The sequence below is a fragment of the Mytilus edulis genome, chromosome 4, assembly GCF_963676685.1.
Source record: "Mytilus edulis chromosome 4, xbMytEdul2.2, whole genome shotgun sequence".
Lineage (NCBI taxonomy): Eukaryota > Metazoa > Mollusca > Bivalvia > Mytilida > Mytilidae > Mytilus > Mytilus edulis.
This window is the reverse complement of record NC_092347.1, coordinates 24,223,885-24,239,093: the sequence shown is the minus strand read 5'-3', so window position 1 is coordinate 24,239,093 and position 15,209 is coordinate 24,223,885. Positions and strand designations below refer to the sequence as shown.

Below are 15,209 nucleotides of genomic sequence, written 5' to 3'. Positions count from 1 at the left end.
AAAAGATGTCACAGACAGATTTACATAATTATGTAGTTATCAGCGAATATATTTTTTTGCGTATTTAGGCTAAAAAGCTGTATAAAGAAGTAGTGCGATCAATATAAATATATAACATTGTACAGAGTACTCTGTAGTCTGGTGGGATTACAAATCAATATTTCTACTTTATATCAAACCATTGATGCTGTTAGCTTTCATACCATTTCTGTTACAGAATCTTAGTGGACATTAAAATCATTAATGGAAAAACCCAGGATCACAATAATTAAATAATATATGTAGACATATATAAAGTATAGGGTTAATTGACACTTGGCATACCCCGACCCATATTATAAGACATTAGACAAATGTTACAGAAGTACCATGTACTTAAAACACAGCAATCAGTCAATATTTGGTAAAAATAACATGTCAGACAATAATTAATGACAATTAGACTCTAATGGAGATATGTGATACCTAAACTTCTCTAATCCTTTCTATTCTTTCTAAGGAACTGGTAAAGTTCATCTTCACTTGTTTTAAATGTCAAATATATATGGGAATAACAATATGACTTTTTTAATTACATTTCTGTAAAACAAGACTATTGCTTAATCCCACCTTTCTACTTCTAATAAAAAGATTTCATTTTGATGTTGAAAATTTTTACTTCTTTGAAATCTTTTAAAGTCTGTTCCTACAGTGAGAATAACAAGCAAATTAATATTTTTAGTTAATACTAGAGAAGTTATTGCTGTGAAGCTTCTACAATATTATCAGCGTTCTGTCTGCCTTTAGATTTTAATTTAAAAGATGAAGTATAGAAAATGTTTAACTTGAAAAAATATATAAAGTGAAAAGAGCATCAGAATATATATTTATATAACTTGATACAAGAAATCCTTGAAAATAATCTAGAAGATTTAGAACCCATTATGTATATTATATATACTTAGCTTTCAAATGATACATTCTTACAGTGGGGATACAAGATGCAACATATCTTAAAAATGCACTCACTAAAACACTTTCTCATATAACCAGTAATATCTGGGATGCTTGTCAATGTCTTTCATATATCTCACCTATGATGCTTGACCATTGATTCAAATATCTCAGTGGTTCTTGTCCATTGATTCAAATATCTCAGTGATGCTTGTCAGTTGATTCAAATATTTTTTAGTGATGCTTGTCCATTGATTGAAATAGTCGGTTTCTTTCAGATATCTCACCTGTGATGCTTGACCATTAATTCAAATATCTCAGTGGTTCTTGTCCATTGATTCAAATATCTCAGTGATGCTTGTCAGTTGATTCAAATATTTTTTAGTGATGCTTGTCCATTGATTCAAATAGTCAGTTACTTTCAGATATCTCACCTGTGATGCTTGTCCATTGATTCAAATATCTCAGTGATGCTTGTCCATTGATTCAAATATCTCACATGTGATGGATGTCCATTGATTCAAATATCTCACCTGTGATGCTTGATAAGGGTGAAGGTACCTATTAAAACATTTAAACCTGCTGCACTTGTTTGCACCTGTCCTAAGTCAACAATCTGATGTTCAGTAGTTGTCGTTTGTTGATGTGGTTCATAAATGTTTCTTGTTTCTTTTGTTTATATAGATTAGACCATTGGTTTTCCTGTTTGAATGGTTTTACATAGTCATTTTTGGGGCCCTTTATAGCTTAAAGTGCGGTGTGAGCAAAGGCTCCATGTTGAAGACAGTATTTTGACCTTTAATGGTTTACTTTTACAAATTTTGTTTTGGATGGAGAGTTGTCTCAATGGCACTCATACCAAATTTTCTTATAATCAATTGCTAAACCTTTTGATTCTACAACTGTTTCTTGTGTAAAAGTGGCAATGATTTATATGTTTAATCAATAGGATAGATAGAACATGAAAAGTTATATCAAGTAACAAAATATTTAGATTGTTTTCTTGAATCCTCAGGTCATTTTTCTTCTGGTAAAACCATTTTGTTAGCTTTAACAGCTGGATAAGTCATTTAACTTTACACATGAGTTAACTCCCCTTATCTCAGTATGGTAAACACAATATATACATGTTTTTTTCTTAACATCTATTCAGTTGTAGTTCTGTGATATTCCCTTGATTGTGGATAATACAGCTCTCTATATTTGCTTATGATTAAAAATCTGGGAAATGGCTTTTGAAAAATAAGATACATATATGATAAATAGAAAGATTTATTTCAAATTTTGTATTTAGTTACTTTAAATTTATTTTCTTTACCATTTATCTTTTAATTATTCTATACTTGAAATGTAAAAGTTCTTCAGTAATAGAGTACTTTTACCATATCAGGAAAGTTATGGCTTCCGTCCTTTCATATATATGTGGAGAATGTCAGACTGTAATCTCTGTCAGCTGATTTAATGTACTGCAATTTTATTCCACATTAAAACTTCAAAAACTTTGACATTTATGTTGTATGTGAAAGATTTTGAGTGAAAAACAAAATGTTGTGTTCAGAATATAAATGTTTTAAAGATTCTTTCAATACTGTTTCCAGGACACCATATTTCAAACTTCAATTTACTACAGAAAAAGAAAATTAATGGAAAAAGTATCAATGTTGACATTTTGATTTCTACATTTCCCAGACAGTATTGGGTAAAAGATGTTATTCTGTAATGTTGCCAATGTGATTTTTTTTGACAAGACAGACATGGAGTTCATTTTTACCCTAATAAGTCAGGAGGCATTGTATTATTGTAAAAAGACAATCTTCTTAAATATGAAGGGTTACCATAACAACAGCATTGATCATCACTTGTGAAAATAAAGATGCAACAAAAATCATTTGTATTTAATCTTTATTCCAAGATTTATTGGTTGCTGCAGAGTTTTTAGATGAAGTTCTATTGGGAATTTCCATTTAGAATGAATTTATCTGGATAAAATATGGTCTAGTATAAGCATGATGCAAGAAAGGGCATTAAAATTTCCATTTTAATTGGTTTATTTTCTATTTTAATTGGCTTATCAAAGTTTGCAAAGAAACATGATTATTTTGGAGAAACTTGAGCACATGTTCTTTGAAATCCCTTCTGAGTATGAAAGGATTAATCTAATTGTTTATATAATTCATGAAATTAACTACTTTTGTATACTAGTATATGCTAAATGGCTTAAACATTTTCATGTTTAACAAACTGATTTTTGTGACCAAATGGTTTAAAAGCTGAAAGTAGTAAAAACAAAATTCAGTTGAATTCAACATTTGCTTATAAGTTTTGACTTTGTTGAATTCATGGATTTGTAGATAAGCACTGTTTAACAAGTGAAATCAAAAGAATGACATGTCCTGTTTACATGATGATTTTTTTTTGACATTGACCTAACATGCAGACAAGACAGTAATGATAACTAGACTTTTGCCAGCTTAGAGATCTGGAATAATTAAGCAGAAGTACCCAGTAAACCCAGACTATAATTTACTCCGGAGCATTGTTTGTTCAGCAGAATTTATTAATTACCTATAAGACCATTGTAATAAGTTTAATTGTTTCTTAACATGTTCCTCAGTGGATTATTGATACTTCACATTTGACTCCATGGAGGTTGCCAGAAGTCCCATGATTTTCCTCTGTAGGAATGGCATGCTATTAGGAAGTGGTGTATTGATTAACATACAATCAACATGGGACCTTTTGAATTGGACCATGGTTAATAATTCTTACATACCATGTCTTTGTCATGCACGATTTGTTGTTCTTAGATCATTTCTGTAGAAATAATTACAAAAGATTGTTCACACTTGTATCTTTATTCTGTTAAATAATGTATGATTGTGCATCATAAAGCATCAGTTTGTGTAATTGAAGCAACTTAATGCTATAAATCCATTAGGAAAGAACTCTGTTGGGTATTATTCTCTTAGTATTTTATTTAAGATTCATGACAAACATTGGCATTACAGTAATTTACTTCTAATTAGGAATTCTGACATAGTCAATGTTTCTGTCAGGAACCTTTTTCTCAATATATCAGAATTCCAAACTGCAATTCTAAAATAATTGGAATATCTATCTTTAGTTTTCCCACAGGTATTTTGAGATCTTATTAAAGCTGATACCATTAATTAGGTGATATCTCTGAATTTCCATGCATATATATTTATACTTAATTATCTTATCCTATATAATTTCATAAATCTAATTTACATCAAAGTTAAAGATGGAATCTGATTGGAAGTTCATTTCATACAATTAGTTTTTATCTACAGTATTATTATTTGTGAAAAGAGTTTCAAATACTTCTATGGTAACTCTAAATTAAGTGGAACAATTAAGTGGCTGAACCACTTTTTTGACCAAGAAAGTCAATAAATGGTCAGTTTACAGTACTGTTAGAGTTACTATACTCTTTAAAATTCAATATGATATAGCATATAGGGAGTGAAGGGTTTAATATACTAACACTAACTTAGTTACAAGTCCTAGGTTGAACACTGCACTACACATAAACATGTGATAGTCACAAGTCATTGGTTTAACACTACACTACACATTAACATAGTCACCAGTTTTAGGTTACACGTTAACATAATCACCAGTTTTAGGTTGAACGTTGTCACTAAACATTAATATAGCCACCCGTTTTAGGTTGAACGTTGTCACTAAACATTAACATAGTCACCAGTTTTAGGTTGAACAAGTCACTAAACATTAATATAGCCATCAGTTTTAGTTTGAACAAGTCACTCCACATTAACATAGTCACTAGTTTTAGGTTACATGTTAATATAGTCACCAGTTTTAGGTTGAACGTTGTCACTAAACATTAACATAGTCACCAGTTTTAGGTTGAACAAGTCACTAAACATTAATATAGCCATCAGTTTTAGTTTGAACAAGTCACTCCACATTAACATAGTCACTAGTTTTAGGTTGAACAATGCACCACACATTAACGTAGTCACAAGTCTTAGGTTGACAATGCACTACAAATTACCATAGTCACCAGTCTTAGGTTGAACACTACACCACACATAAGTGATAGTCACAAGTCTTAGGTTGAATACTGTACTACACATTAACATAGTCACAAGTCTTAGGTTGAACACTACACCACACATAAACATATGCATACACATGTATGTGTAAGATAATGCAAATGATTGAACAGTGCTAGTACTGATAACTTTCCATTATTTTTCAGAGTCGAGGAGGAGGTTTGGACATGAATGTAAAAAGTGCCTGGGAGCAGGGTTTGACTGGTAAAGGGGTTATAGTTACCATTCTAGATGATGGAATAGAGAAAGATCACCCAGACTTAATGAAGAACTATGTAAGTCTACTCTAAGAATATAATTAATTTGATGTCAGAAATGTCAGACCAAGTATAGACAGAAATCTTGTCAGATTCTTTCGTTCTGTCAGTTTTCAAGCAGAATATTCGCTGTCTAAAGTTTAGAATGAAAGTCTTGGATGCCATTGAGAAGATGTTGAGACGTATAGTTGTTTTGCTTTGCAGATGTGCATGTTATTTGTCTACACCTGTTTAAATCTAAGTCGATGTATCGGATTTAAACAGGTGTTGGTATGTTAACATAGACAGGGTGATAGAAAGATTCAGTGCTTAGAAGCACCAGTTTTAGGATATGCTTTATCATATTATGGTTTATGTTTTGTATTGTTTCATCAAATTTCATATGATAATATAATTACAGAAAAATCCTTTTTAATGCATTTTATTGTTTTTTTATTTAATTTGAGATCTGCTTTCAATAGCTGGCTTATATTTACCAAAGCATCTCCAGTATACATCCAATAAGAAATGAGAAAGTATATATGATTGTTTTGGTTTCTAAACTGTAACAGGTTCCAGGTTGAGCTGAAAGGATGTGTTCAAAGTTATGATACGTTTGAAGTTCAATTTTTCATAGAAGGGTAACAAGGGTACTAAAATACAAAATTTTGAGATAATAGAAAGATAACTCATATTTTTCTTTATTGGTTTACAATAGAAAATATTGTATTAAAAGTTGAAGGTGAGAGGAACCTTTAAGATTTTAGTTTAAAGGTCAGGATCACAGCTGCTAAAATAAAAAAATAAAAAGACTGAAAATATAGAGGTATGAGTAGCAATTTGTTGTTTCTTGTTAGTTCTTGAGGTACACCTTAGTTAAACATATATGCAAGGGCTAGATAACAGGAAAAGGGCAAAGTATGTCGATTTTGAGTTCTTGTGGTTAAAAGTTAATGTCATAATTATATGAAAATGCAAAAAAAAACTTTCAGATATTTGAATGTGTCCCAAAATTTGGTTGGTAAGCAAGGATCAAGGGGAGCCCAGCTAAAATTTTTCGACAGTGTTCTTTAGAATTTTTGTTAAGTAGGGTTCTGAAGACTATATAAATAACAATTTTGGTTGACCTTTCATTAGAACATGGTCCAGGGAGCATTGGTTTGCCATGCAAACTTTCTGCTTGTATAATATTAAAATTTGATTTGTTCAGTCAGTACCCAACATTTATGAAAGATTCCAATGAAAATACTGTTTAATTAAAATTCAACCAAGGATCAATGATATTGTGGGATGTTTCATTTGGTAATTAATAATGTGACTAGAAACTTGATAATCCAAAACAATATTACTTTCATAGAAGATGAAAACAATGATCTTTGAGAAGAATGTTTGATTCTATCAGTCACATCGTAAATTTTTGTTTGTTGAAATTGATTTATTGCAAACATGCCAATGATAAACCAATTTGGTATAGTTTAAGAAGTTTAGAAAAATGCATTTTTTGCTAATTTTATAGAAATATAATATCATTCAACACAAGAAAAAGCAGCAACAGGATTGTTATTTCCATGCATCTTATCATCTATATAGACACTATCTTGACACACCTTTAGAATTGTATAGATAGTAAGGGTTCCTATTGATATGTTTGATGTATCTCCAGAGGATACCAACCAATTTACTGTGTTGATAAATCAAACTAGAAAGCATATGGACATGTAGTATTTCTTATCATTGGGTATCAAGATGGTATATTTTAGCCTAAGTGTCTGTCTTGCCTCTTTACCTGCATTACTGAATGCTAACATAGAAAGAGAATCACGATTTGTTCAGATCAGATCACAAGCATTGTACTTTAGTTGTCAAAATCAGGTGTTCTAGAAAGGTAAGCAGGTCCTTCTTCATATTAAGCATATTTACTGAATCATAATGCTGCATAATAATCACTGGAGATTTATTCATGGTTCTGCACAACAATCACTGGGGCTGCATAACAATCACTGGAATTTGATTCATGGCGCTAGCTCTAGCATCAACAGTCACTGGAAGTTGATTCATGGTACTCATCTAGCCTCTACATTCACTGGAAGTTGGTTCATGTTGCTGCTCTAGTTTCAACAATCACTTGAAGTTGATTCATGTTGCTGTTCTAGCCTCAACAATCACTGGAAGTTGATTCATGGTGCTGCTCTAGCCTCAACAATCACTGGAAGTTGATTCATGGCACTCCTCTAGCCTCAACAATCACTGGAAGTTGATTCATGGCACTCCTCTAGCCTCAACAATCACTGGAAGTTGATTCATGTCGCTGCTCTAGCCTCAGCAATCACTGGAGGTTGATTGATGACACTGCTCTAGCCTCAACAATCACTGGACGTTGATTCATGTTGCTGCTCTAGCCTCAACAATCACTGGAGGTTGATTCATGGCATGGCTCAAGCCTCCTAAATCTCTTGAAATTGATTCATGATGCTGCTAACAATCACTGAAGGTTGATTCGGGGTTCTGCACAACAATTACTGAAGGTTGATTCATGACGCTGCACAACCAGCTCTGGAGGTTGAAGATGAAACAGTAATGCCTAACTTTACAGAAAATTATAAACTTTAGCAATCTGTTATTTTCTTAAAAAATATTCAAATTAAAGACTAGATATTATGCATTATAATAACACCATTTGAACTATTAAACTGCAACAGGAATAGGTCAGTAAACAACTATAAAATTGATCAGCTACAGTAGATTTCCAAAAAAATAAACATGGCCACAATAATCTGTTGACTCCTAATAAGAGTTACTTTTGGATGAAAACTAGAGTAGAAATAGAGAAACTTCCAACAGCAAACCTGCAACTGAAATGATTGAAATCTTTAGTCCACTCTTTATAAGATCTGTCTCCTATCAATGATATTTTTTTACCAATCATACTGCTTTTACCTATTATTTTGAAAACTGTAGGGAAACTTTTAACAGCAAAATTTACCAGCAAGATAAGATTTTGTTTAACATAGTTTCCATTCAGCAGAAATATTCTTGTTGCATTGTATTAATTTTATACAAATGTGCTAGGTGAGCAAAACAGACTCCTTAGACTCTCTAGTTATTTCAACAAATTAGTCTTTCAGCAGATATCAAAATATCAAAAAGAATTGGGATACTGCCAGACAGAAAATGTATTTATACTGACCCATCATAACGTTTGCTCTTTACTTGGCAACAGATATGCATTGCATAAGTAACATAGTTTATTCTTCCAAACTCTATACAGAACTGAATGCAATTATTTCTCTGTAATCAGCACACAAATGATTACCTTATTAAAAAGTAAGGAAAACAGTAAAAATGAAAAAAATAAATCAGGAAAGAGAGATAAGCATTTTATTATCAGGATAAAAACCAATTGACTTACCCAATCTTGGCTTTGATAGCTGGTACATATAATTGAAAAAAAGGTTTAAATATTTACAGAATGGATTAAAATTATTGATTTAAGTTGATGCTGAATTTTTCGGTACCCTTGGTATGCATCAGTATGTTTGGGTCAGGATAAAAGTATATGCTGGTCTGAGTATAGTTAGATAAATGAAAATACCTCTAATTAGTAAGCTGACATACCCACACCACACATAAAGAGAAAGAGCTGTAAGTGACCTGTACCTCTAATTAGTAAGCTGACATACCGTTACCCACACCACACATAAAGAGAAAGAGCTGTAAGTGACCTGTACCTCTAATTAGTAAGCTCACATACCCACACCACACATAAAGAGCTGTAAGTGACCTGTACCTCTAGTTAGTAAGCTCCCATACCCATACCACACATAAAGAGAAAGAGCTGTAAGTGACCTGTACCTCTAATTAGTAAGCTGACATACCCACACCACACATAAAGAGAAAGAGCTGTAAGTGACCTGTACCTCTAATTAGTAAGCTCACATACCGTTACCCACACCACACATAAAGAGAAAGAGCTGTAAGTTACCTGTACAGTTTTTTCTTAGAAGGAAGTTTCCTGATATTAGTAAAGGACCTAATACTGTTGATTTAGTATTATTTGTGGGATACCAATTTCCTGGATTTCATGAGTACAGGTGAACCACAAATATAAAGGTACTTTCCCTGCAACAAAATTAATATCAGATAATTCTCCAAATTTCCCTAATTTTCAGATTGTTTTGTGATTATTGACTTATCCAAACTATTGATGATTGGAAAAGAGAGGAGAAAGATCCTGAAGGAATATTCAAACTGGAAGTCGATAACAAACTGACAATTATGGCTTGATTACAACAACAAAAAAGACAAAACATCATTACACAAAATATATAAAAAAAACGACCTTAAGGACTGAGGAACTTGAGCCTCACCAAAAACTGGTTGTGATCTCGGGTGCTCAGGAAAGGTAACCAGAAATGTTCATAAAAATTTGAAAAGGGTTGGATAAAAAATGTAGGTCCTATCCCAGTGTCAAGATCTGGTTATTTATAAAATATACCATAGGGATTTGACTATTGTTACTGTCTAGTTTATCCGTCCAGTTACTGTTAAAAGTTTCCAATAGGTAGGATGTAGTAATGTCCATTATTAAGAACCAGGCTATTTATTTGTTGAAAATAGATACCATTTGATTTGGTTGGGTCAAGTACAGTTTATATATTGTATGAATTGTATAAATCAACTATTTACAAGGTATTATCTGATAAAATTCCAAAAATTCAAACTGTTCAAATATTTGTTTATCTGTATCTTACTCTCAACAGGATGTTGTTAAATGTTGTTTTCTATTACTAATTATAGAAGCAGAATTGAGTAATAATCATTAATTATGTTTTTCTTCAGTTTGATCAGGATTTCACTCCAGATTTTAATCACTGTTGTTGAAAGCTATTTCCATTTAGTTAAATTCATCTGCATGTTTAACTAGGATAGCCTACTACTTTGTGGAATCTTTTGTGAATCATTAAAATGCTTATGATCATTTAACAGGTCTTTGACTTGTATTTTTAAGTGATGAATCTTGTACTGACTAGAAGATACTGTTTAATGATATTATTAAGTTTAAATGGTAAACAGACTCTTATGTACAAACAAGGAACTGTAATGACCAAGATTCCTGTCTGTGATAAAACACTGGGGCTTTACAATAATGTTAAACAGGAATTACCCTAAATCATGTAATAAAACTGCTCTGAAAACTGACTTAGTACTACGTAGATAGAAGGATAGATGATTTAACATCTTGAGAGGATACAAGAAACTGTAATGACCTATACTGATCAATATATTAAGGTTATCTTAATTCCCAAACTTGAAATTCCTCTCATTATGCTGCTACAGTTCTTCAAATGATATATTGATCATTATTGGTTTCCAAATCCGGAAAACCCTTTAGCAATCATAAAGAAAAAAGGAAATTGAAAAAATTGTTTAATAATGACCTGTAAGAATTAATTAAATCTTTAATATTTTGTCAAATATTTATCAGCTTACAGATACTGGGAGATATAAATGTATATTTTATATCTTGTTCTACTAAACATTCTAAACGGCATACTGTAAAATATGGTATGGTACGATGGTATGGTATGTGGTATGGTATGGTGGTATGGTACGAATACCATCATACCATGGTATGCATGACTGGTACCATGGTATGGTATGATGGTATGGTACAAATTACTATACCATGGTACAAATTTTTATACCATGGTATAAATGGATGGTATGGTTTTTCGAAGTAGGAAATTTAGAAAAGTCTATAAATCTATTCTTAAACAGGATTTTATTAATTATCTGTTTTCTTATTTTTCTTTTTTGACCTATTCCAAAACAAACTTTTTTCAATAAGAAACAAGAACAAGAGTATTTGTTGAAAAAACAATGTAAACAAATTATTCATTGGTTCAATTTTTTCAAGACATTTAGAATCAAAACAATTAATTAAGAAAAGAATTGCCCACACACATTCAAAAGCGGAGTCAGTTCTTTTAAGTTAGGATATGGACATACGTTAAGCAAGTTAAGAACTTCATAAAGTTGTAAGCAAAAATTAGATATTGTGGAAATCTTGATTTATTCTTGTCCTATCCTTGCCACATAGTAAAACTATCATGTTGAAGAAAAACAGCCAAAGTGTGGTTGGTGATTAGTTGTAGTTAGTAAGAATATAATCTGCCGTGACTAAAACTTTTGTTCAATTAAAGGACTTTTTTATTGCTTTTTTTTTATTGCTGTGCAAGTGTTATTTTGTCCACTGTAATTCATTTTGTCATATTAACATTTTGGTTATCGTCTGTTAAAGTCATTAAGTCAAATGGCTATCCTGCTATAAGATTTACATAGCATGTTCTCTAGGTCACGTAGTAAATACTTTTATATGAATTATATGTTTTATTTTTGTAAACAAAGAGTTGGAGAATATTTGGAGATTATTTAGGTCAGTTGGGGAATATTTGGAGATAGAGGTATATAAGAACACTCTGTTAAAGTGTTAAGGAGAATTGAAGGCGAAAAAAGACCCATACAATATGAAACTTTAAAAAGGATTTTGTTATTCTGGACATATTTTAGAATATCTTGGGAGAACTTGTAGATTCATAGAAGTTGTGTTACATTACTATTCAACTGTATTTAGTGCCATGGCGGTCGAGTAACATCAAACTTTCTGGTCAGGCCGGGTATATTGAAATAACGGATAATTCAAGAACAAAATAATCCAATAATCCGTAGTCTTGTTGTCAAAGAAATATACAAGTAAATTCACTAATCTATCATTTATCAAAATTCCATTCCAGGAAACTATTCACATATATATACAGTTTACAAAATGTATAGTTCAAATATTCATTGGCACATTACTTTCACCCATCACAAATGGATTTCATTACATTCCGCATCAAAATAAGCAACAGTGTCTAATACTGTGCACACCAAAGAAAAACAACACACGCATAGTGTCCAAAACTACGCAACAGTCTGAGCGGACAAAATATCAAAAATACATACAGTTGAATAGTAATGTAACACAACTTTCTATGAATCTATAAGCTCTCCAAAAATACGCTAAAAACTGCCCAGAATCATAAAATCCTTTTTAACGTTTCATATTGTAAAGTTCCTTTTTCACCTTCAATTTCTTCCTAACACTAAAAACAGAGGGCTCTTATAAGAATTTATTAATCTAATCAAGATCTATCTATCTAATCTAATCTTATATATACCTATGATCTCCAAATATTCTGTTACTGACCTAAATAATCTCCAAATATTCTCCAATTCTTTGTTTACAAAAAAACCCATATAAATCAAATAAAAGTATTTACTATGTGACCGTGGAGAACATGCAATGCTAATCTCTTGTAGCAGGATAGCCATTTGACTTAATGACTTTAACAGACGATAACCCAAGTTAATTTGACAAAATTAATTACAGTGGACATAAAATAACACTTGTACATTAGTTTTGATATTTTTGTCCGCTCAGACTGCTGCGTGGTTTTGTCCGCATAATATTGGACACTATGCGTGTTTTTTGTGTGTGCACAGTATTGGACACTGTTGCTTATTTTGATGCGGAATGTAATGAAATCCATTTGTGATGTGTGAAAGTGATGTACCGATGAATCTTTGAATGTACATTTTGTAAACTGTATATTATGTAAATATTCCTGAAATGGAGCTTTTAATAAATTATAGATTAGTCAATTTACTCGGATATTTTTTTTAACAACATGACTAGACAGCATTGGATTATTGGTCGTTAATTGTCCGTTATTCCAATGTACCAGGCCTGACCTGAAAGTTTTATGTTACTCGACCGCCATGGCATTGCCAGCAAATTGTGTCACTTCTGAAAATCTTAGTTCTTAGATGTTGATGTAATTAAAGGTCAAAGATTTACAATACATACCATTATTGACCTTGAAATACATTTTAAAGAAACCTATTCTTATCTCTATCTGCACAGATATAGCTGTCACTCACAGCATGCATTTCGAGTACTATTAAAGGTGAAGACAGCAAATTAAAAACACAAGTGACCATAACAAATTAATAAAAATAATAACTAGAACTGTTGATGGAGAATTGAAATATCAATATATCAATATACACATAAATCAATTTCATATTTGATTATGTTAAAATAATGCATCTTAAAATGACTATCTCAAGTTTAATTGCCGCAACACTAAAATAATGTTGGATCCTATGGGATGCGTTGTTGCACTGGTGTTTTATAATAACATAATTTTCTTTGTTGCTGTTTATCCTGAATTTCAAGACATAACTGGATATGATTATATTATTATTATTATTACATACAGTATACAAATATTCAAATTTTGCAATTAATTAAAAAAAAATGAAATAAAGTTGTTTAATAAAATCTCACATAATAAAACAAGACACATTCCTAGGTTGATATTGTGTATTAACTTCCTTAATGCTCATTGTTTTTATATATAAATGAAGAAAACAAAATACACTCTACAACATGTGCTTTTTATCCATATATCAACTAACATAGTATTATATTAGTGACAGTTTAGTTTGAAAGTATGGTGTTTTCTAATCCACACAGGAGATGCATTCACCTTTTATTCACATTTTTAGTTGGATTTATTGGCCATTGATGTAGACAGAATATGCAACTGTTTGAAGAGTCATATTTCAAAACAATACAAAAGTTGACCATTGACAGAAGATTATGCATTAAAACTTTAACTACATTATCTAGATTATAATCATAAATATGCAGTACTTCCCAAAATTTCAAAGAATAATTGACAGCCATTTCATCCAGTCAGAACGGGACATTATATCTATCTATCTTATCTTAACTTAATAGTTATCTGATATGTTTAAATTGAGTTTTTTCTTGTTTTCTGTTCACAGCATTATGTAAGTGATAGTCTATCTGGTTTGTCTACATCTATTTATTTTGTAAAATTTATTTTCCTAAATAAAACAGATATACATTATGTATGTACATAATGTCAACAAATAAAAAAAAAGTCATATTTTAGATTTTTCAAAATTTCCTACTTCAAAAAAACATACCATGCTTCATACCATCAAGTTATACCATGGTATAATAATTTGTACCATGGTATAGTAATTTGTACCATGGTATAGTTATTTGTACCATACCATCATACCATACCATGGTACCATTCATTCATACCATGGTATGATGGTATTCGTACCATACCATCATACCATAACACATACCATACCATCGTACCATACCATGTTTTACAGTATGCCATTCTAAACATGTAAGACTAATCTGTCCATGAATAAGATAACTTCATCAGTGACATACAAGTACCTAATGTTCTATGGCACTTACATGATAAAGTATCATTAAGGTATTGGCAATGACCTTCTCTTAATGTGATGTTTAAATTTTTTATGGATTTATTTCTTAGATATGCTAATGTCAATGACATTGATTTAGTAAACAAATAAACACAATTCCCCAAATACAGAACTGGATTTGCACAATATAATCATATGAATAAATGAAGATTTGAAGTTTATGTTATTAAATGAGACAGCATTCAAACAACACAAATAACCAAGGACATCTAGACTTCTACATAAAATATTTTAACAGTAGAAATTTCAGAGGTGAATACAAAAGGCTTATTGCACTAAAATTGAAGAATATTGTCCTCTGCAGTATATTTCATATGGTGCTAAAGCTTACTCTGAAATTAAAGAAAGTCCTATCTTTTGGAAATTGTAAACTTTTCAACTCCCTCAGGCAAAGTTGACCCTTGGATTGCTCAGGCTATTCTTTTATGTCTTTTTTTGGCATATAACTTTTCAACAGTTCTTATACATTATTGGCATTCAAGTATTCGACTTTTTAGTTTTCCGCATGAAGGTAAATCCAGAAAAACATTTAAGCACAAGGATCCATACAGTGTGA

The 15,209-nt window shown here is 31.2% G+C and overlaps 1 protein-coding gene across 2 annotated transcripts in view; it reads left to right on the top strand.

Moving 5' to 3' along the window:
* LOC139519271 (furin-like protease kpc-1) overlaps positions 1 to 15,209 on the top strand; it is an 88,460-nt gene that overhangs the window by 27,127 nt on the left and 46,124 nt on the right. For both annotated transcript variants that reach the window (XM_071311236.1, XM_071311235.1), the window contains exon 4: positions 5,183 to 5,311. In XM_071311236.1, the coding sequence (XP_071167337.1) occupies positions 5,183 to 5,311 (129 nt within the window). The remainder of the gene's footprint in view (positions 1 to 5,182; positions 5,312 to 15,209) is intronic.